Source organism: Nelumbo lutea, chromosome 1, assembly GCF_056320005.1.
Source record: "Nelumbo lutea isolate HS-2025 chromosome 1, American lotus-T2T, whole genome shotgun sequence".
NCBI classification, from domain to species: domain Eukaryota; kingdom Viridiplantae; phylum Streptophyta; class Magnoliopsida; order Proteales; family Nelumbonaceae; genus Nelumbo; species Nelumbo lutea.
In genome coordinates, this window is record NC_142684.1 from 8,452,711 (window position 1) to 8,476,345 (window position 23,635).

At 34.5% G+C, this 23,635-nt stretch overlaps 1 protein-coding gene across 14 annotated transcripts; it reads left to right on the forward strand.

Moving 5' to 3' along the window:
* The first annotated feature begins 909 nt into the window (after positions 1 to 909).
* On the forward strand, positions 910 to 21,849 carry LOC148873415 (SKP1-like protein 11). Of its 14 annotated transcripts, none has more exons than XR_016104899.1 (5): positions 916 to 1,120; positions 1,239 to 1,339; positions 11,058 to 11,300; positions 11,440 to 11,530; positions 21,431 to 21,849. XR_016104899.1 is itself a non-coding variant. In XM_088964285.1 (5 exons), exons 2-5 carry the CDS (start codon positions 1,330 to 1,332, stop codon positions 21,730 to 21,732), a joined length of 306 nt encoding a protein of 101 aa, XP_088820411.1. In that variant the 5' UTR covers positions 916 to 1,096; positions 1,239 to 1,329; the 3' UTR covers positions 21,733 to 21,849. The 14 variants fall into 14 exon arrangements, 1 of the variants encoding a protein (XP_088820411.1); XR_016104904.1 differs by having other exon boundaries at positions 21,561 to 21,849; XR_016104911.1 differs by having other exon boundaries at positions 916 to 1,096.
* Positions 21,850 to 23,635: the final 1,786 nt, after the last annotated feature.

Below are 23,635 nucleotides of genomic sequence, written 5' to 3' on the forward strand. Positions count from 1 at the left end.
GGTTATCATCCTTAAATGTTGTTTTGGTAGATGATAGTGAACAATGTTTGTAGTTCAAATCATTATGAGTAATGGCATTTCTTTTTTATTATCAGTTGTTTATGCTAAATGTGCAGATAGATGGGAAGCAAGAATTCTTTGCAAGGAAATTGGGGTCTGTTTGGTTGGAATCAGAATCTAAATTCTTGGGAATCGGAATGGTTCATTCTTATAGTTTGTTTGATACAGACAAAAATGGGAATGAGAACTAAAATCAATAGAAATGGAATTTCATTCCCAAAAAAGGGGCAGAGAATGGTCATTCCCTCAAATGGAGGAATGCCATTCCAGCAGGAATAGAAACGAGATTTCAATTTCACTGCTCAATTTAACAGTTGAGCATTTTTTTTTTGGTAGATTCTTGGGTGTGAAAGTTAGGGATTTGGAATCAATTTGTGATTTGCTTCTCAATTGGTTTTAGCAGCGGTGAATGGAAGGTAAATTCAGGTGTTGTCAGCAGATTTGCTATAATGTTTCGAAGCGGTTGCATGAGACTTTTCATTTGAAAAGGTTAAATGGTAGGCTTTCATACAAGTAAAAACTAGCTCTTCAGAGAACGAATCGGTCAGGGGTCCGGTTTTGGGGTCGAACAGTCTGATTGTTCAAATCGAACGGTTGGCCTGTTCTGACAAAAAATATAAAAATAAAAAAAAATAAAAAATGGTCAAAACCATTTGAACAGTTCGAATAGGTTGAATGGTTAATCGCCCGGATCAGCAGTTTGCTAACCAAAAATCAATGATTTTGAGAAAAATCTGGTTTTGAGAAAAAATGGAACGGATCACCTAACCAATTCCAGTTTTTCAGGTCTAACCGTCCGATTCGATCCGGTTTTGAAAACTATGCTTTAAATCCAATCTCTAATCTAATGGTTTCGTCAAACTAAATGTAGATGGCGCGGTATCTAGGGGAAAACCCTTGCCCCAATGGGGGAAGTGGAATCATTAGAGATGAGCAGGACTCCTTTATTGGGCGTTCTACAGATTCTATGGCAGGGATACAAAGCTGATCGCTGAAGCTAAGGCTTTGCTAGAACTAGGAGGAGTTCGTTCAAATGGTAAGACCTCTCGGCTTCACAAAGGTAGTGGTTGAGACAAAAAATTCTCAAGTTATTTGCAACATTGTTAACGGTGTAGTTTCAATCCCAAGGTGACTATGGTACTAACTAATTGTGAATTTCATTTTGTGCATATTCTCAGGGAGGCTAATCAGCTGCCGAATGCTCTAGCTAACTTAGATTGTGATAATCGTCAAAGTTGGTTATTTAATTATGCAAATGAGTTCGTAGACATGTATAAAGGTTGGTACATAGTGGTTGTGCGAGGTAATTTTAGATGATGAAACATTCAAATATTATGTCCCAAACAAAGTAATATTATGGGTTAATTTCATGTATATAGCAAGGATAAAATAAAAGTTGTAATTTCTGTTTTTTAATGTTTTTATGATTGTTTATTAATTTTATGTTTTTTTTTTTGTGATTTTGTTTAATTAATTTCTATTTTGGTTACTGCAATTTCTATTATTTTTGTGTAATTTTCATTATTTTTCTAAATGGGTTGGGTTGAGTCAAGGTGGGTTTGGTTGAACCCAACCCATTTAATTCCATCTAACTGGGTCATTAATGGGTTGGTGGGTTGGATGTGTTGGGTTGAAGCTCAATCCAAGCCGAGCCCAATCCAATCTGCCCAATTGCCACCCTAATTAGATTTGTGTCAATAATTTTAATAATACAAATCCATATATTTTAAAATTGACTAAAAAAAATGTTTTTAATTAGGAGTGCTCATGGTGGCTATTTTTTGAAACTGAATCGGGATTATTGATTTATGGAAAACTGGTAACTGAAATCGAATTGAAGACAATCGGTTAACCAGCGGTTCGGTTCGTCGTTTTTTCAGTGTTTTATTATTTACAATATTATAATATATATAATATTATATTTTAAATAATAAATAAAATATTATATATTATAAATATATAATATATATATTTATATATAATGCATATTTATTAATTTATAATGCACAAAAAATATAAAATATGTATAATATATATAAATATACATAAAATATATGTATACCAGTTGTTTTGGTTAATTGTCGGTTTTCTATTTTGGTTAACCGAAACCGAACTGGTACCTTTGGTTTTCTTAAAATATTGAATCAAAACGAACCAACTGATTTTTCTAATCGAATTTTCAGTTTGGTTTCGGTCGATTCGTTTTTTCTTTCTCACCCGTATTTTTAATCCAAGTGGTGGCTAAACAATTCAACCATCCGAATCAAAGTGATCAACCTACAAAGTCATAGTTATGTAATAAAAATTTTAAAATAGAAATAAATATAAAAACTTAAAAACATATAGAAAAATTAGACACATTTATGATATTTTTATTAATCCAATTAAAAAATAAGTGTAATAAACAATAATTATTTTTATTGGTAATGAAAATGAAATACATAATTTAGAACTGGTCGGAAATGAAATTATTTTACTATTTGGCAAAGATCAATAGTTTAAAATTTGGCTCAATCATGTTAATCTTTACTATCATAAATAAATAACAAAAAAATAAAATATAAAAATGAAAAAAAAACATAAAGTTTGCAAAAATAAAAAAACATTTAGACACATGAATAATATCATATATTTATCATATTAAATAAAAAGTAAGTGCGACATACTAGAATTATTTTTATACGGAAAAATACAAAAAAGTTTAGAAAAAAATTGAACACATCTATAATTCTATATTTACACTACTATTAAAAATATGAATAAGATTGTGGAACTTTTTTTTGACATAATATTCATTTTTGAATTTAGTCCCTATTTAATTATGAACTTTAAATTGTAAATTGAACTACAACTTTTCACCGCATTCAATTCATTCTATTTAAATCTTACATTTTTTTTTGATAAATGAACAAAAAAAAAAAGGATACACCAAAAAGATTAAATATTACAAAAAGAAGAATCTAGCCAAACAAATAGGCCTATCAATGATACTTGAAACTTCATAACTTAGTTTGATTATCACATGTTTTGATGAGGTGTTTATGTAATCAGATTTGGATATATTTTCAATCCGCATTGAATTAATAATAAAAAAAACAAAATATAAAAAATACATAACATTTATAGAAAAATTTGGATACATTATTAATATTATTATCATCATCTAAAATTATCAAATGTAAATCACATGCACACTTACTATCAACGTGAACCTTTTTTTTTGTAATAAAATTACACTCTTGTTTGTTTGAGAAAAAAGGGTATAAAAATCATTTTATTATAGTTTTAATGGCTACTAAAATGCCTATTTTTGTGTATTTAGTTTGTCTCTAATTGTAAGGGTTGAAAATGCAACTTCAATCATTACTTTCCACCTCATTTAATCCCCTTTCATTAAGTTTTATACTTAAGGTATTAAATATCATTTTCTCTTATTAAATCTTATATTTTTAGTTATTTTCACTAATAAATGCTATTAGTTAGATTTATGTCAATATTTTTTAACAATATAAATCTAACTGACTAAAAAACAAAACCATTTTTTATCAAAGTGGTGGCTAAGTAATTCGGCCATTCAAATCAAATTGATCAACTTACAAAGTCATATAGTTAGGTAATAAAATTTTTAAAATGGAAATAAATATAAAAAATTACAAAAATGTAGAAAAAGTTAGACACATTTATGATAGTTTCACTAATCAAATTATTAAATAAGTATAATAAACAAGGATTATATTTATTGATAATGAAAATAAAATACATAATTTAGAACTAACCAAAAATGAATTATAAAAATTAATAATAAATAGTTTAACTTTTGGGTTAAATGTGTTAACATTTAATGTCACAAATAAATAATAAAAATTAATATAGTATAAAAACACGAATATGAATATATACATAAATATTGAAAAAAGCGTTCAAGCATATGTATAATATCATATATTTATCATATTAAATAAAAAGTAAGTGTGATATATTAGAATTATTTTTACACACAAAAATATAAAAAAATTGTAGAAAAAATTGAACACATCTATAATTACTTACATTACTATTAAAAATATGAATAAGATTGTGCAATTTTCTTCTGACTAAAATACTCATTTTTGAATTTAGTCTCTATTTAATTTTAAGGTTTAAATTGTAACTTGAATTCCTACTTTTCACCTCATTCAATTCCCTCTATTTAAATCTTATTTTTTTTTCAATGAACAAAGGGAAAAAGATACACCAAAATGAGAAAACATAACATTATAAAAAGAAGAGTGTAGCCGGTCAATGATACTTGAAACTTCACAGTTCCACCTGATTATCACATATTTAGATGAGATGTTTATATAATCAGATTTGGATTTTGCAATTTGCATCCAATTAATAATAGAAAAAATAAAAAATATATAAAATTTATAGAAAATTTTGGATATATTATTACTATATCATTATCACCATATAGAATTGACATGTGCAAAGCACGTGTACACGTACTAGTGACTTTTAAAAGTAAAAAACATACCTTGTAAATTGGCATAAGGGAGATCATCATGACATGTGGTAAAAATGGTAATGGAGGCTTCATATTTAGCATTAAGGCCATGGATTGCATGATGAAGTTGTGAACTGGTGAGAGGTTCACCAATGGCAACAAACTTATTGGCATAAAGTTTTATCTATTGCATATAATCAAGCAAGGTCATATTATTCTTTTAAAGATTTTTGATCTCATTACAGAGGTTAGTAGCACTAGTAGTGCCACGAGGAGCAAAGAGTGTTCTAGTGTGTCCAAGACCTCCTTGCTGGTTTTGCAACCAACAACATGAAAGAGAGTAGATATCTATGATAACAGGGTGATTATCCAATTGAATAATAGGAAGTGATATTGTTTCTTCCATGAGGCAATAGCTATAACTTCTTGAGCAAAGGGACATGGCAAGGAGAGAACAAAGTCCAGGATAATGCTGGCTTGTTAGTGCTCTAATACATTCAGGTGGCTTTGATAAATCTGAAAAGTTAAAAAGATATTAAAAGTGTTTGGAATCTCAAAAGAGATATAGTTGCTTTTTGACTTTTTAGAGGCTCTAAATAAAGAAGGTTGTTTGTGCAGCATCTGAAATTCATCAATTTTACTATTTTGCCCCTAAAATAGACTATTTGGTAATTTTGAGTTCAATTTGTATTATTTCATAAAAAATAATTTATTAAATTTAAAATAATATTAAAAAAAATATGAGTAAATTATAAAAGTAAAAATAATTTATTGAAATAAGAATAAGATTGAACAATACATACCAATATATAAATAAAAAATAAATTATTAAGAGTTAAAATGATAATGAAAATAGTAATGAAGATTGTGAAGCAATAAAAATTAAAATAATTAATAATAATACAAATATAATTTATTAAAGTAGGAATAAAATTGGAAAGAACCATTGCCACTGCTGCCGCTGCTAAGAGTTGCAATGGCGGTGGCTGGCAGACAGGGGAGAGAGATCAAAGAACCATCACTGCTAAGAGTTGTAGCAGTGGTGGCAGGAAGACAAGGGAGAGAGAGAGAGAGAGAGAGAGAGAGAGAGAGAGAGAGAGAGAGAGAGAGCAAAGAACCACCGTTGCTAAGAGTTGTAGCGACAGTGGCGGGAAGACAGGAGAGAGAGAAGAAGAAGAAGAAGAAGAAGAAGAAGAAGCAACAGCTTGCACCATACCATAGTGGGGAAGAAGAAGAAGAAGAGAGCAGAACATCATAGTGGCAAATCTCCTTTTCCGAATTAGGGGAGGAGTCGAATGACCTAAATTTTTGGCTTATATGAGGGCATTAAGATTATTTGAAATTTCTATGGCGCTCTTTTGTCTTTTGTTCACGTCTGAAATGCCTATTAACGCGTTAAGCACCTAGGGAAGATCTTTTCTATTTAGATATGAAATTGGGTTCTAAATCTGAAAATCAAACCCAACACAAACGTAGGCGGCATCTGAAAAGCAACATTTTTAAGACTTCAGAGATCTGAAAAGTGCTATCAAACGCCTAAGAGACACAAAGTAGAGATAAAAAATGGCCGAGTATACCATTGAAGTATATATTTACATTTGATGATCAATTACAAAAGATAAGATACAATTTGAAATAGAGATAGTATACACAAACCATAGTGAATTTCGTGTAGTGCCTTCTCATGCAAGAACTCTACATGTGATGGACTTGGTTAGATGGTTGATTACCTTTATCATGCATTCTTATCCTTTTTATCTCTATTTTCTTCAACACTTTTATGTGCCCTAGCTTCTTTGAATAACTTTCAAATGGGATAAAATACTAAATTTGTATGAGCAGCTTGGAAAACAAAACAAGCAAGACAAAAAGAAAATGTTCCCAAATTAATATAACCCAAATAATTCCATAGACAAAAAAAGAGAATTTTAGAACACACCCTTTGTTATCAACTAGGGATACAATCTATACTATATTGTAAAGCGATCAGTTCCCATGTCAGCCATCCTCTTCTTCTCCTATTTCCCCTTCTCTTTTCTCTTCTTAAACTTCTCTACTTTCTCCCTTGCCCATTTCTATTTCTCTCATTCACTCACTCTCTTTCCTCCCATTTCCCTACCTAGGCTTCCCGCTAGGCCACATGGCAAAGCTCTATTTATCATTGACAATAAATCGTGTGAAAGTGGGAAACTCTCCATTATTTATGCTGAAATCTCTGTTTCTATATAGTCGGTCTATTTAAATGTTTAGTCTTTTCCTCTATAACTCTATTTAATATTCTATACAATTAATTTGTTTGATGAATTTTATTCATCAAACTGATGAAAACGACCTAACTAAAATTAATTATTGTTATTCTTGTATTATAAAAATTTATTAAAAATAGTATATAAAATATGAATAATTATTAATTATTTAAAAAGTTAAAAATATAAAACAATTGTATACTCTTATGTGTTTCTACTAGGGTCATTTACTAGAACACACCTTTTGGGATGACAATTTTCCCCATTTCCAATGGGGACTCAACTTCCTCGACCCGATGGGGCTATGGATGGGGATTGTTTTGGTAGGGCAGAATGGGAACAGGGATTAATAGGAATCCCCAGTTGGGAGCGGGGTCGGGGATGCTGATTGAGGTCACCGCCTCGACCCGACCTTGATTATATATATTAAATGTTATTTATATTAAATATACTATTATATTATTTATTTTATATATATACATATCAAAACATATTTAAAACATTATTTATAATTTAAATTTTTATTTATTTAAAATACTATTATCTAAAAACATTTTGGGGATTTGAGTCTCCATAGGGAACCCGTCTCCGTCGAGGATTGGGGATGGGGGCTAATTTTAGAATTGGGGTCAGTGATGGGGAATATGACCCCTTCCCGTTGACATTCCTACACACCTTATAGTTTTACATATTTGTTTAAACCTACCTTATAGTTTTCATTTTACTAAAACATCCCATATATTTTACAACTTATTTACTTAATCAACCTTTCATTAAAGAGTGTTTGTTTTGCCCTTAGTCCCATGATTTTTTATTCAAAAATTATCCTTAACACTTTTTTTTTGTATAAAAAAACAAAAATGACCAAATATAGCCAATAGAGTGGTTGCCTTTGTCTTATTAAGGGCAAAAATGGTATTTTTATTTTTATTTTCTTTCAATTAAATTTATTTAAATGAACGTTAGGGTCAACAATGTCATTTTCCACTATCATGTAATGGAAGATTGGTTAAATCCATTGCAAATTATAAGTGGTGTTTTAGTAAAATGCTAACAATAGGGTAGATTTTAGCATATCCATGAAACTATAAGGGGTATTTTAGTAAATGACCTTTTCTACTATTTAGCTTGTGCTTAATAAATCCCCTTTAGTATATATATATATATATATATATATATATATAAAAAACAAAGCGGTCAAGAAATTTTCTCATTTTTCTGAATTTTTATTTTTTTATTCCATGTCATTTTTTGAAACAACCAATGAGATGCACTTCCCAATAACCTAAATAATCTCTTCTCCTAAAATTACTCTTAAACTACCTCCCCACTAGACCTGTTCATGGGTTGGGCCGGGCCGGGCTCAGGCCGGACTTTCACTTATCACTAATGAAAATATACTAAGCCCGAGCCCAAGCCCGGCCCGACCAACGGGCCTATAACTTGGGCCCGAGCTTGGCCTTGGTAAAAAGCCCGAAACCCGAGCCCAAGCCCAAAGCCCGACCTAATTGAAAAAAAAATAATTTTCCCTATTCAAATTAGAATTAAAAATTAAGATAGTATTTTTTTCTATTTAAATGAACAATGGGCCTACAAGATGGTATTTTTCCCTTTTTTTTTATATTTTAAAACACAATTTTACATTCTTAAATCAAAAAATTTATTCAAATGGACATAATCACATAACTAATTTTAAGTTTAATATTAGGTTGGGCCAGGCCGGGCTCGGGCGGGGCTATTTTGACAAAACCCGAGCCCGGCTCGAATTTATTGCAGGCCGGGCTTTTTGGCCTGAATTTAAGCCCATGGGCCTATAAGCATGTTCAAGCCCGTCCGGGGGTCGGGCTGGCCCGTCGGGCCACCCGGCCCATGAATAGGTCTACTCCCCACTTTCTCCAAAATTATCTCTAATTCCTATTTATCTCCAAAGTTATCTCTAATTTACTAGAGAGTTTCTCTCCTAAATTATCTCTAATTCCTATTTATTCCCTCTCCTAATATTTATCTATATCTATCTAAAAAAGTTTGGATTAAAAAATTTAAGAATTATTTAAATATTCTAACAAAATTATATAATAACTTTAAAATAGTTATTAAAAACACAAAATAATTTTATATTTTTACAAAACATATCATGAAATTATGTACTAACAATTTAAATTATATTTTTCAGGATTATCAATTTAAATAATTTAAATGTTTTCTGGATTATCAATTTAAATAACTAATTATTTGTCATAACTAGATTTTAAATAGTTAAAATAATAAAATATTGTAATAAATTAAAAAAAAATCTACAAAGTAGAAAAATATTTATAACACAATATTGAAATTAATAATAATTAATATATAACAAAACTAATAATAAAATTATGTAGTAATAGTATAGCTTATGATTTATGGATAAATAAATTCAATAAATAATTAATATTTTAAAACTTATGTATTTTACATATTATTTAAGTATTTAAGTAACTAAATATTTTAAATAATAAAACATTTAACATAATTATATTTAAATAGTTAAAATAAAAAAAATTATTTTAATAAATTTTAAAAAGATCTAAAAAGTAGAAAAATAATTATAACATAACATTGAAATTAGTAATAATTTAATATTTTTAAATAATATTGTAAATAATTAATTTCACATATATCAAGTAATAATTCTAGAAAATAACTTAAAAATATTAATATTTGTTAATAATAATTTTAAACTCTTTGTCTGTATTTTTTATAAAATTATAAATAATAAAATTAATATTTATTATCTATTGTGATAAATGCATTTTCAATGATTATGAATAAATTTATTTTGTTTTGTTATTTAACAGAAAACGTTGAATAATTATAGAAGATTAAATTACTACTATTGAAAATTTTTAATTTAATTTGCTGTACCTATTATATTTATTGTATTTTTGTTATAAGTTATTGGTTAATATTAATTAGAGATTAAACTATTATTTGAGATTATACTATTTATTGACTAAGTTAATATATTTTTTGTACTTATTGTATTTTTGTAATTTTTGTAATTTTTGTATTTTTCATTATCAATATATTTTTAGTAATTGTGTATTTTTGCTATAAATTTTCAATAATTATTGGAGATTAAACTATTGTTATTTTTTAGAGAAAAAACAATTAATTTATCTAGAATTATGAATGCTCATGAGTTTGTTTGGTTCAGTCATAGGCTATTTGGCTCGACTTCCACGACCTAATGGGGCTAGGGATGGGGATTTCTTTGGTGGGGCGGGGACGGGGATTAATAGAAATCCCTGGTCGAGGTCGGGGTCGGGGATGGGGATTGAGGTCAACGCCTCACCCCGACCCCGATATATATATATATATTAAATATAATTTATATTAAATATACTATTACGTTATTTATATTATATATATATGTATATATATATATATATCAAAACATATTTAAAACATTATTTATAATTTAAAATTTTATTCATTTTAAATAAATTTATTTAAAAAATACTATTATCTAAAAACATTTTAGGGATTTCGGTCCCCACAGGGAACCCATCCTCGTTGGGGATCAGGGATGGGGTTAATTTCAGAATCGGGGTCGGGGACGGGGAATATGATCCCCGCCCCGTTATCATTCCTACACACCTTATAGTTTTACATATTTACTTAAATCTACCTTATAGTTTTCATTTTACTAAAACATCTCATATATTTTACAACTTATTTACTTAAGTAACCTTTCATTAAGAAGTGTTTGTTTTGCCATTAGGTCCATGATGTTTTATTTCAAAAATACTCTTAACACTTTTTTGTATAAAAAACAAAATTGGCCAAATATTGCCAATAGAGTGGTTGCCCGTGTATTATTAAGGGCAAAAATGGTATTTTTACTTTTACTTTGTTTTCATTAAATTTATTTAAATGAACATTAGGGTCAAAACTGTCATTTTCTACCATCATCTAATGGAAGATTGATCCATTACAAATTATAAGTGATGTTTCAGTAAAGTGCCAACTATATGGTAGATTTCAGTATACCCATGAAACTATAAGGGGTATTTTATTATATGACAATTTCTGTTATTTAGCTTTCTCTTAATAAATCCCGTGCTCCCCACTAATATAGAATAAAATACAATAGTCTAGAATTTTTCTCTATTTTTTTTGAATTTTGAATTTTTCTAATCTACTTTATATGTTCTCTCACAAATCAAATTTCTCACGTCAAAACCGAAGTAATGAATAAAACTTATTTATTTCTCTTCGTTGGCCAGGTAAGATGACTCTTTCTCTGTTCAGGCCACGTCTGATGACCTCTCCAAGAATCATGATAAACTATGATAAACTAGCTATACCACGTCTGGTGCTCATGTCCAATGGACTCTCCTAAGTTGTGTTCAACTAAGGAACCAGCTTGGTTTACTTTCTTTTCATTTCCAACTCTTCTTTCCTCCTCATCTTTCTCTATTTTGGACGAAAATCAGGGCTTGAAGGTCCAAAATGCATCAGCGGAATAAGTAATATCCCCTTCCCCAATTCCTTTCTCCTTTCTCTGTTCTTTATCCTCTCTCTCTCTCTCTCTCTCTCTCTCTCTCTCTCTCTCTCTCCTTTACTCTAAATCCACTATTAATCTCTTTGTTTTGGACAAAAAAGCAGGGGCTGAAAAGCAAGGGCAGAAGGACACCGCTGTTCATTGTTTTTCTCTCATTTGTTGGGCGGAAGATCACCATAAAGCAAGGGGCGGAAGGTTCTTTCTTCTCTCACTTATTTTCTCTCTTGGATTGTTTTGAAATACTCCAACCAACCATCTATTTCATTTTTTGATCATTTTAGAAACATAGATTCTATTTGAAAACATTTAGAATGAAAACAGAGAAATTTGAAACAAAAATAAAGAGCTTATTGGTCGAATCTTCCTTTTCTTGTCTGGTTTTGATGCAAAGATTGGCCAACAACATCTTTGCTTCAGTTTTGGATGCCTAAACTAAGTAAAAAATGACTCCATTCCACTGTAGCTCGACCCGGGTTAAGAAGATGAGATATATGGGTTGGGTTTTCATATCCGATCAAGTTCCAATTCGAATCTGTGTTGGCATTAATCGGTCAGGATCATCTTTTTGATCCGGTCGGGCCCGATCTAATGCTTTAATTAATATTACGGTTTAAGTATTTAAATTATATTTAAATATAAAATAAAATAAAATTTAATTATAACTATATTTAAACTGTAATTAACAGTAATTACATTTAAATCATATATTTAATATATAAATTATATAAGTATAATAAATTAGTAGAAATGTCCAAAAATGACCAAAAATCCTCACAAAAATTACTAGAGATTATTAATAATTATATGATAAATAACCAATAAATTAGTATAAATTTCAAGTCATCGTTATTTACCATAAATTATTATAAATTACCAATAAATACCAAAAAATATCATGAAATAGTAAGATTTTATTAGAAATTAGCACGAAATTACCAATAGTCTATTAATAAATTTACAAAAATTAGTAGGAATTTCAATTCATTGGAAACTATCACTAGTTACCATAAATTACCACTAATTTTTACCGGAAATTCAACATAAATTAGTAGAAATTACTTGAAATTATCAAATAATATAACCAAAATAAATTACCATAAATTATGTATAATTATTAAAAGTTATCATAAAATAGTAGAAATGTCCAAAAATTACCACAAATTAGTACAAAATTATCTAGAATTATAAATAAATTATCATAAATCTATACTATACTATAAAGCAATTAGGCCCCATGTTAGCACTCTTCTCCTTCTCTCCTCTCATTTCTCCCTTACCCCATCCCTGCTCTCTCATTCACTCTCTCTCTTTCCTCCCTTTCCTCAACCCAGACTTCTTATTTAGCCACATGGCAAGACTCTATCTATTACTAACCCAAATCATTTTAAAGTGGGAAACTTCCTCCTTAAACCTCTTTCTCTTTCATTTATCATTCCCAACTACCTCCTTAACCCACGTCATTATCCTCTCCTTGCTCCTTGTATCTCACCTCAATTTTCAAAGGCAATATTCTTATAATAACTATTCCATTTTTCTAAGGCATGCTGGGAATTCAGTTATCTTCTTTAAAAGACATGCTAAATCTGGAATATTTGGTTTTCAATAAATCGATAGGTGTTCCATCAATAACTCAATTAATTATATTATAATTTTAATTGAACATTATACAATCTAATTAAATTATATGATCATTTTATTTAATGAAAAATTTCACCACGAAACTAAAATTAAGTAGAATTTCAAAATATAATTAGTAAAATGTAAAAAATAAAATTAATGGAATAACCTTGAGAATAAATAAACCTTAATTAAATTAAATTAATTAACTAATTAGTTATTAGTTTCTTAATTACATTAATTTACTAAACAAATTTAGTTCACTTAGAAAATGATTATATAATTAAAAATTTTAACTAAATAATAAGATAATTATATAATTAGTTAACTAATTATAACTTAATTACTAAAGCTTTTTTAATTAGTTAACTAATTAATTAATAACATAATAAATTAGTTAACTAATTAAGTTAATAATGTTATAAAAATATAGATAAGAATAATATAAATTAGTAAAAAAAACAAAATTATTAGTCTTAAACTTAATTAATCCCCCAATCCACTAAATAAAAATTTAGTAAAAGTCAAAACAATTTAATAAAAGAATAAAAACTAATACAATTAGGAAAGTCACAATGCTACTTCCTGTGGTGCAACTTGGGTAAGTTGGGTTGGGTTGAGGGTCAACCCAAGGCCAACCCTAATTCTCAAACCTCGAGCTTAGGCTTGGCCCAACTCAAGGTTAAGCTTGAGTGTACCAACCTAGGTCTAACTTGAGATTAACCCAAATCGTAGGTTGGGCTTGGGCTTGGGTGTGTGTAGCCCTATTTTTAGGTAGAATAAATTGATGACATGTAGATATGTTTATCATAAAATGTTGGGTGGGCTCAAATTGGGTTAGGTTGGGTTGGGCGACCCAAGGCCTCTATTTAAGCCCAACCGATTTGGCACCCATGTCTGTGGGTCAAAGTGGGTCACAACCCATTCTGACCTTGACCCACCCTAACCCACCCATTTGACCCTCTAATTTGAAGTAGTTTTTTTTTTCTCTATTTTAATTGCATAAAAACATAGAATAAACGAATATAAAAAATTCAAAAATTCAAATAAAAAATAAAAACCTATAAAAACACAAGAAATGATAAATAATATATATTTCATGGAAAACACCAGAAATTGCAAAAAATACATGAAAACTATAAAAAATCAGAAAATATAAAAATAAAAAAATAAATAAAAATGTAAATACACACACATATATTTCAACTAAAAGGATATGAAAAAAGATAAAAAGTTCAAAAGTATTTTAAAATATAAAATACATAAAAACACATAAAACTGACAAACATTAGAAATTGCAAAAAAATACAAGTAAATTGGAAAAGACAAAAAACTCAGAAAAATATAAAATTTGGATAAAACCAGAAACTACAAAATACTCAAAATGATAGAATATTAAAAAATCTATATATAACATAAAAGTAAAAGAAATACAGAAAAACAAGAAAATAATAAAAGTTTCAAAAAAATATTTTGGAAAAAAACAGTAGCTGCAAAAAAAATCATATTAGAAAAAATTAAAAGTTTTTTCATGGCATTTTGTCATTGGATAATATTCATATTAGATTGCGCCAGTGTAAAAATCAAAATTTTTCATGTAAAATGAAAATTTTACATATTTTCCTCTTTGGTAATTGATTTTTTTATCATAATACCCTAAAATTATGACAATATCAAGCTAAAGCACGGTGTAATACTCCAAATGCCAAGCTCCAAGATTTGAATCTTCAATCTGGAGATTTGAGTGAGGAAGAAAGAGTGGCAATGTGTTTGCTAATTCAAATCGGAGATTTGAGTGGTAAAGAGAGAGGGTGGTGGTGGTGGTGCGACGACCAACTTCAACATGTGAGATAGAGAGAGGGGTGGTGCCTGGTGTGACGTCTACCTTCCATAGATCTGAGGAGCCGGTGCAGCAGCCATCTTCAAGATCTGAGAGAGAGTGATGGTGTGGCGTCCACCTTCCATATCCGTGATGTTTGTAGTGGTTTCTTTTTTTGATAAAAAAAAAAAAAAAGAAAATGCACAGGCCCTACTAGTACTCAATATATATGAGCAGCTTAGAAAACAGAGCAAAAAAGATATATAAAAAAGGACACGTGGCCTAAACTTAACATAACCCAGACAACACCTAAACTGACAGTAGAACACAGCCTTTGCTGGGTCTTTTTTCCACTGGGATACAACTCAACATATATGAACAGCTTAGTAAACAGAGGAAACTGGATAGAAAAAGCCAAACAGTTCATATGGCCTAAATTAACATAACCCGAACATTACGTGGAGCTATCTTAATTCTTGAGCAAAAGTAAACTAGTAGGTCCAGTAGGGTTTTCATTGTTCAGTTTACGATTTGTACAGCTAGAACAGTGACAAGTGGGGAATAAATCAAAATTCAAGGGATAGTAAATCATATGTAAATAAAACTCAAAAAATTAATAAAATACATGAGGTGGACCAAACACCAAATATGTCATGTTTGAATTTGCTGTAAGAAAAAGAAAGCTAGCTAGCTAGCTGGTCACCCACGTCTCCTTAAAAAATACTGTTATACTGATCAAATGCATGCATTAAATTAAAGAAGGATAAATATTAATTTTTATTTATTTGGATGAATTACATAAAAAGAAAGGACAAATATTTTCTTATTCTCTTCACTTATTTCCAAATTGTTTATTAGGTTTCTCACCCCACACATATCTATCAATTACTTAAATGTCAATGCCCAAGTTCTTCATTTCGAGATGTAGCGCGATCTGACTACTCCCATCTAGAGGATAATCTGGCTTCCAATCGAGCAACAAACTAGGTGGGCTTGTAAGACAACGAATCAGAGAACTCAGGGTGGCTAATCCGGTGAGGTCGTTCCGATGCTTAAGTTAGTGTCATTGCGGCTGGTGCCTTTATATAGGCATTGTTTGGTTTGGGTTTCATGCACCGCATCCAAGATTTCCAGGAGATCGTGCCTAACCGGTACAAGATCCTCGTAGGCAACTGCCATGCATGTTGACTATCCTCAAGAACGTTCGGTATGTGGGCCAACTTTCAAGAATCGTGGGAGTGTCGGGATATGCATGCCGAATTTGTCGGTGAGCACGTCTCACAGGTCACCACCTGGACCTCAGTCAGGCCGGCACGCCTTCGAGGGAGGTCGCTCCTTGCGTCGAGGTCACTTCGGCCAGTGACGAGGTGCTGCAGGTCGGCCCTGGACCAGGTGCTTCTAGCCGACCTGAGTTGTGGTTGAGGTTGCTAGGTCGGCATAAAGGCTGGTCGCCAGGTCGGGGTAAAGATGAGCTACGATCTAGGACTCCAAATCATCACTTAGGTGGTGTCTAGGTGTCGTCTAGTTGTTCTGAGATGCCATGTGTCACAATGTCATTGGAGGGCCAAATCCACCCTCATCAATTGCCCCCCACTCCCGAGCTGAAAGTAACTTGGTGAAGGGAGTAGATCGCTCCTTTTGGCCTGAAATGACTGATTCGATAAGCTTGTAAGCATCGATCCAATTTGCTTCTCAGGTCGGAAGAGTCCAAGTGTTTGCAGCCTTATGCAGGACCTCGTCATCTTTATTTTCGGGGCATGAGAGCGAATTCATCTGCTTGAGGAGAGGTGGAGCAGGTACCCTGAGGGCATCTACCTTATTAGGGATGTGACCATCAAGAGGTTCTGAAATCCAACTAAGCACCTCAAGAGTAAAGCTCATCATGCCATCCTCAAGAGGGGGTTCTGTGTGACTGCTTTATCAGGTTGCTCCACCTAGGTAGACTTTGATGCAGCGTCCTTCGAGCTCGTTCTAGCCAGTGAGCTCGATGCAGAGCCTGCAACCGAGGTGGAGGTCGATTGTGAAGAAATCGGCCAAGTTTGCATCCATCATGGTGTTGAGAGCGAACTAGTCTTTCCTTTGTTTTCTTTCTCGTGCTGAATGCGAATTGCTTTTTATTTCGCCCATGCAAAAGAGGCGACTAGGTCTTATGTGATGCCGAAGTCTTTTATCAGCTTGACACCTTAGTCCTTAGGCTCTAGGAGTGACTTGCGGTCCACTACCGAAGAGGCTACTTGGTCTCATGTGGTGCCGAGGTCTTTTATCAGCTCGGCACCTTAGCCCTTAGGCTCTGGGAGCGACTCGCGGTCCACTCCCCTTATCTTTGATTTTGCCCATTACGAAGAGGCTACTGGGTCTAATGTGGTGCCGAGGTCTTTTATCAGCTCGGCACCTTAGCCCTTAGGCTCTGGGAGCGACTCGCAGTCCACTCTCCTTATCCTTGATTAACTGACGTGCGACTTGAACTTTCCGCCTAAGCGGGTGGTCATTCTATAGTAACTTCTAATATGGTTGCTCCTACATAATCCCGTGGGGTTATCTTCTTGAGTGAGTGCTTGCGAGCCACATTGTACATGTTCTGCCCCCCTTGTGAGGGCATAATGTTGTTGCTAGTGTGAGTCGGCAGTTCAGGGCCATGGCTGCAGTGCATTAGCCTCGTTAGTGACGTTGGTCACCCACTCCTACAAGAAGCCACTGGGTGCTCGACCTACAGGGGCAGCACTACTGACTTTAGGTCACCAGCTCACACGGGAGCCTTGGAAGGCTCGACCTGCAAGGGCGTCCATTCAGTCCATTGGCCGCCAACTCCCGCGAAAGCCACAAAGAGCTCATCTTGTAGAGGATACCTCGCCTAGAGGACTGATGAGGCTTATCCGAGCTGAAATAAAGTCAGCAGAGCTGCTTAGTTTGTTGGCCATCAACTTCCTGCGGGAACCATGATTGGCTCAACCTACGAGGACAGCCTTACTTCGAGGTGTCTGTCGTTGGACTACTAGTTGTTAAGGTCATTCTGGTGCTACTTATTCTGCATCGACATGAATATGTCGAGCTACTCCCATGCTCACATCTGGAAATTCATGCTTCATCTCATGGAATTACCGTGCTTCGATCCCGACGGGAACTGCTAATGGCTCTACCATGGGGAGTGGGGCGTTCACATGCGGTAGTGGGGTATTTATTTGGGGCACTGGGGGTGCTGAGTTCGGCTTGAACTTGTTTGATTGTCACAGGGGAGTACTCTAGGTTCATCATAGATGTTTTTGCCCCCCAATAATCGGTATTTGCTCTGGGTGTTGATGCTGGTCAAAGGTGCCTTTAAGTTCATAAAAATGGAAATCAAAAAGTGATAACTTTAGTTTCTAAAATGTGAGATCTTAACTTTTTGAAAGAAGAGGACTTAGCCTTTTAGAAGGTGAGAACCTTGTAGCATTTCCCACAGACGGCGCCAATCAATGTAGCGTGATCTGACTACTCCCTACTGGAGGATGATCTGGCTTCCAATGGAGCAATGAACTAGGTGGATCTGCAAGACAGCGAATCAGAGAACCCGGGGTGGCTAACCTCGCGAGGTCACTTTGATGCTTAAGTTAGTGTACTGTGGTGCGAGCTGAAAGCTTTGAGAGCTAGAGAGCTAGAGAGCTAGAGAGTAGAAAAATCACGCGCATACCCCTTGTGTCATTGCGGTTGGTGCCTTTATATAGGCATTGTTTGGTGTGGGCCTCACGCACTACAACCGAGATTTCTGGGAGATCGTGCCTAACCGGTTCGAGATCCTTGGAGACAATTTCCATGCATGTTGACCATCCTCCGAAACATTCGGTATGTGGGCCAACTTCTAAGAACCATGGGAGTGTCGGGATATGCATGCCGAATTTATTGGCAAGCATGTCTCGTAGGTTGCCACCTGGACCTCAGTCAGGCCGACACACCTTCGAGGGAGGTCGCTCCTTGCGTCGAGGTCACTTTGGCCAGTGACGAGGTGCTGCAAGTCGGCCATGGACAAGGTGCTTCTAGCCGACCTGAGTTGTGGTCGAGGTCGCTAGGTCGGCATAAAGGCAAGTCTCCAGGTCAGGGTAAAGACAAGCCGCGATCTAGGACTCCAAATCATCACTTAGGTGGTGTCTTGGTGTCGTCTAGCTATTTTGAGATGCCATGTGTCACAATGTCATTAGAGGGCCGAATCCGCCCTCATCAATTCCTATAAAATAAACTCTGCAACAGTGCTCATGGAGATGAAGTAGAGCATTATTTGGAGAAATGGAGAAGGAAAAAAGAATTCACGGAGCCCATGTACTACTACTTCCATGTCTAGTCCAAGGCCACATAAACCCAATACTTCAATTCTCCAAGTGTTTAGCCTTCAAAGGCCTTAAACCCACACTAGTTACTACCACCTTCATCTCCAAATCCATGCAAGCTGAATCCTGCTATGTTGAGGTCCACACAATCTCTGATGGCTACGATGAGGGTGGGATTATGCAAGTAGAGAGTATTGAAGCCTACCTCACTTCTTTCAAGGAAGTTGGCTCTGAAAGCTTGATTGAGCTCATCTAGAAGCAAGATGATTATGTGGTTTGCCTGATATATGACTCGTTCTTACCCTGGGCCTTGGATGTTTCCAACAAGTTGAGCATATCAGGAGCTCAGTTCTTCACTCAATCGTGTGTTGTGAACAACATATACTACCATGTGCACATGGGTCTACTAAAACTCCTTGTTTCAGAGTCGGTTCCTTCGATCCCTGGATTGGTGCCACTTGAAGTAATGGATTTGTTGTCTTTGGTTTCCAAAGTGTTTCAACACAAGAAGTTTGAAATAAAATTCCTTATTCGTCAAAATATGATCTCAAGGATTTAACCTTTGTTCCATTATCACTTCTCACCACCTTAACCTTCTTATTAAATTGCCGTTCAATCATTGCACACAAATTTTTGAGTGTTCGACCAACTTCACTTTTTTAAGCCAACAAATAATTTCAAACCGCTCGAGAATAATCATCAACAATTGTCAAAAAATATATAACACCACAAGATGTAGATACTCTATAAGCACCCCATAAGTCACAATGAATCAATGCAAAACAATCAGTTACTTTATTGCTGCTTTGAATAAAAACATCTCTAGTTTGCTTTGCCTTCAAACAAACATCACATGTTTTGTTCTTACTATTACTGATATTAAGAAGCAAGCTAACCGTTTGATAAGAAGGGTGTCCCAATCTCTGATGCCACAAACCGCATGACCCAATTCCATTTGTCTTGTAAGCACGAACCGACGCCACACCCATGAAGACATAGACCCCATCAAACTATTCACCCACACCAATCAGAGTCCTCGAGATGCAATCCTGTATCACACACAACTTATTATTAAACGTTACAATACAATCTATGTCACGAAGCAACTGACCTACTGGCAATAAATTACAATTGAGTTTTGGGACATATAATACGTGCATCAATTTAAAATTATTTCCAAGTTCAACAGTGCCTTCTATCACGTCCTTGGTGTGCGCACCATTTGGTAACCTAAAAGGACAAGGTGCAACATCATAGGTGTCGACAAGCACATTCAAATTCCCTGTCATGTGATGTGATGCCCCAAAGTCAATAATCCATATAGTGGAGTAATTCTTACCAGAGATTTTTTCATTAGTCTTGGTTTTGTAAGCATTAAGCATGCTTACAAGAGTCAGCCATTGCTTGTCATTAAGCCCACTCAGTCTGGTCCGGTCTCCGTCAGTCACAACTGCATTAGTAGCCACCTTATGCCCTGCTGATGATTGAGCAGCATGAGCTTTTGCCATGCCTCGGCCCCGTCCACCAGAGGGTCCACCCCCTTTTCCTCGTCCTGCTCCATGCCCGGTCGACGTACTGTGGGGTCTGTCTCCTCACCATTCAGGGTATCCAATTAATTGGAAGCAATTCTTTGCTTCATGGCCAGGTCGACCACAATTGTTACACACAATTGTTTTGTCTTTTGAAGCAGCTCTACTGTCTCGTGATGTTTGTGAGGCTTGTGCTGCAAAACCAACCGCATCTGCCCGTTCCTCCTTACCTCGTGCCAACGATCGATGTCGATCTTCTTGTATGATCATTGAGTAAACTTTGTTCATATTTGTAATTGACTCCATACTCAATATGTTGGAATGCATATACACACGGGTACCTTAGAGTAGCTTCCTAATTCATCCCACATTGCCTTCAATTTTTTGTAATATGCAACCACTGTCTGTCCATGTTGCTTGCAGTTAGCAAGCTCGGATTTAATCTGATAAATCCGTGTTTCGTTGCCGATCGAGAATCGTTCCTTCAAATCATCCTAAAGCTCCTTAACCATCTCCATATACATGATAGTTGAACGCAGTGATGGATCGACAGTATTGAAAACCCAAGCCACCAACATCAAGTTCACAACCCACCAGAGATCGATCTCTGGAGCATCGTTCTCTGGCTTTGTGACCCTGCCTTTGATGAAATCGATTTTGTTTTTGGCACGAAAAGCAGTTCTCATCATCTTTGCCCATTTGTCGTAGTTATCTCCTCTCATGACCACCGGATTGATGATAATTCCAGGATTATCTAATGGATGCAAATAGAAAGGAGAAGATGGTCCAATAGACTTACTTGTGCTCTTACCGTTCTTGTTGTTGTTGGCAGCCATGGTGACCGATCGGCAAGACTCGTCTGAGATGTTCAAGCAAATGGTCGAAGATGACTTTGGTGTCGATGTGATTCCGTTGCTCAACATCAGTAGTAATATCTTACCCAAGGTGATTGATTATTGCAGGAAACACGTCGAGTTTGATTCCAAGAAGAAGATGGACGACCCTAATGAGGCTCACGAAGAAATCAGGAACTGGGACTCAGAGTACATCAACGTCAGTGTCGATGAGCTTTACCATCTTATAATGGCTGCCAGCTACCTTCATATCCAAGGGTCGATGGATTTGACTTGCTAGAATATGGCTTTAATACCATGAAAAATTTCGGAAGCCAAATGTTGTCTTTCCATTGTTATCTTATGATATATATATACAAACTCGATGGAGTTTCTTGCTCCCAAAACTTTCTAAAAACCCTATGTCCTAAATGCAATGCAACTTCTATCTCCAAAAGACTTCCTAATCCAAAAAAAATATCTTCCTAAAAATAAGGTTGCTAAAAACAAAAATTCTAAAACATAAAGCTTCCTAACTGTATAGGAAATATACAGATTTGGGATCTCCTAGGACTCTCGCGAATCTCGTCCAATACATTCATTTACCAACAACCAAATCCAAAGTTGATTGTCACACTACATCAATCTTTAGTGGGAGTTAAAGCAACAATTGTTGGCTGAGCCATTCCACCTACAAATACGTCGCATGTCCACCACTATCTCCCCACCCTCCTTCACCAACATTTCATGCTCCAGTTATAGGAGTTTCAAATCTAATCCCGATGGTGGGAGAAAGTAGCGTGAGAAGATCTAGCATCTGTCTAAGTGTTATTAGATTGTTTACAACCTATCATTGGAGGCATTTCCTTAGATAGATCTGGCATCTATCTAAGGAAGAGTTATTGGATTGTTTACAGCCTATCATTGGAGGCGATTCCACTAATAAGTCTTACTAATCACTATACAGGGGACCCTATTATTAGAGAATCACACAAAAGTCTTATCCTCCAAGCTATTTCCCACCTTCACCTTCCTCTTGGTAGTAGTATGGTGTAACAACCGGGAATGCTTGATTAACGACAGAAGACCAAGACCTTTAGGATAGGTTTGGTTTGAAGTAAAATGCAGGGAAAGGTAGGGAAACCTTTACAAACCTTGTATAGGTTCCCCTATCTTTCCCTACCTTCTCCTTCAAACCAAACATAGCCTTAGTTGATTAATTTATTTGGCCATCGAGCTTGGCAAGTTTGACATAAAGTATAGACCTTGGATAGCCATCAAAGCCCAAGAATTGGCTAACATCATTGGTAATTGCACCTTCACTACTCCACCCCAACCAGTAGACAAGCTCCCACTTGTGTGGACCCTACATGTGGATGGCTTCAACAAAGGAGCAGTGTTGGTCTTATCTTCAAACCGGATGACATTAACTTGGAGCATGCACTTAGGTACAACTTCATGGCTTCTAACAACAATGTTGTATATGAAGCCCTCATCACAGGAATCCAATTAACTCAAGAGGTTTGTGCAAATTGTGTGGAAGCATTTAGGTTGTGTTTGGTTTGAAGGAAAAACCAGGGAAAGGAAAGGAAAGGCAAGGAAACCTATACAAACCGGTTTCCCAGCCTTTCCTTTCCTTTCTCTGCCCTTTCCTTCAAACCAAATATAACCTTAGTGACTCTTAATTCATTGTTAATTAGATGAACGACAACTTTGGAGCTCGGAAGTCCACCATGGCATGATACTTGCTACGGGTATGAGAACTTATTGAGGGTCTGAAGTAATTTACGCTCAAGCAAATACCCTGGTTAGAGAATGCTTGTCTGATGCATTGTCTTAATTAGCCAACTCAATCAACTCCAAACTAGGAGGCATGCATATGGTCCATGTGGGAACAAGGGATTTTATTTCCAACCATTGTAGGAAATAATAAAAGGTTCAAATGGAGGTCCTTGACACATTGGGTAAGAGCAAAAGGGAGATGGGTGGTCGCTTATTCTAGTCACCATAGCCTTGGGTTGTTGCTATAGATGGTGGTTGCTGATGGTGTGCGATCTTGCAGCTCCCTACTAGAGGACAGCTCAGATGCCGAGTTGGCTAGTTCATGCGGTCGACTAGAAAAGAGACAATATTAGAGTGCATGGGCTGTTTTACCCAGGATAAGCACTCCAATGCTTAAGTCAGCGAATTGAAGATTTTGGAGA

Coding starts and splice junctions, on each gene's coding strand:
- LOC148873415 (XM_088964285.1), top strand. Junction 11,301..11,439: donor AAAATGCATCAGCGGAATAA/GTAATATCCCCT, acceptor ACAAAAAAGCAG/GGGCTGAAAAGCAAGGGCAG. Junction 11,531..21,560: donor CATAAAGCAAGGGGCGGAAG/GTTCTTTCTTCT, acceptor TGATTATTGCAG/GAAACACGTCGAGTTTGATT.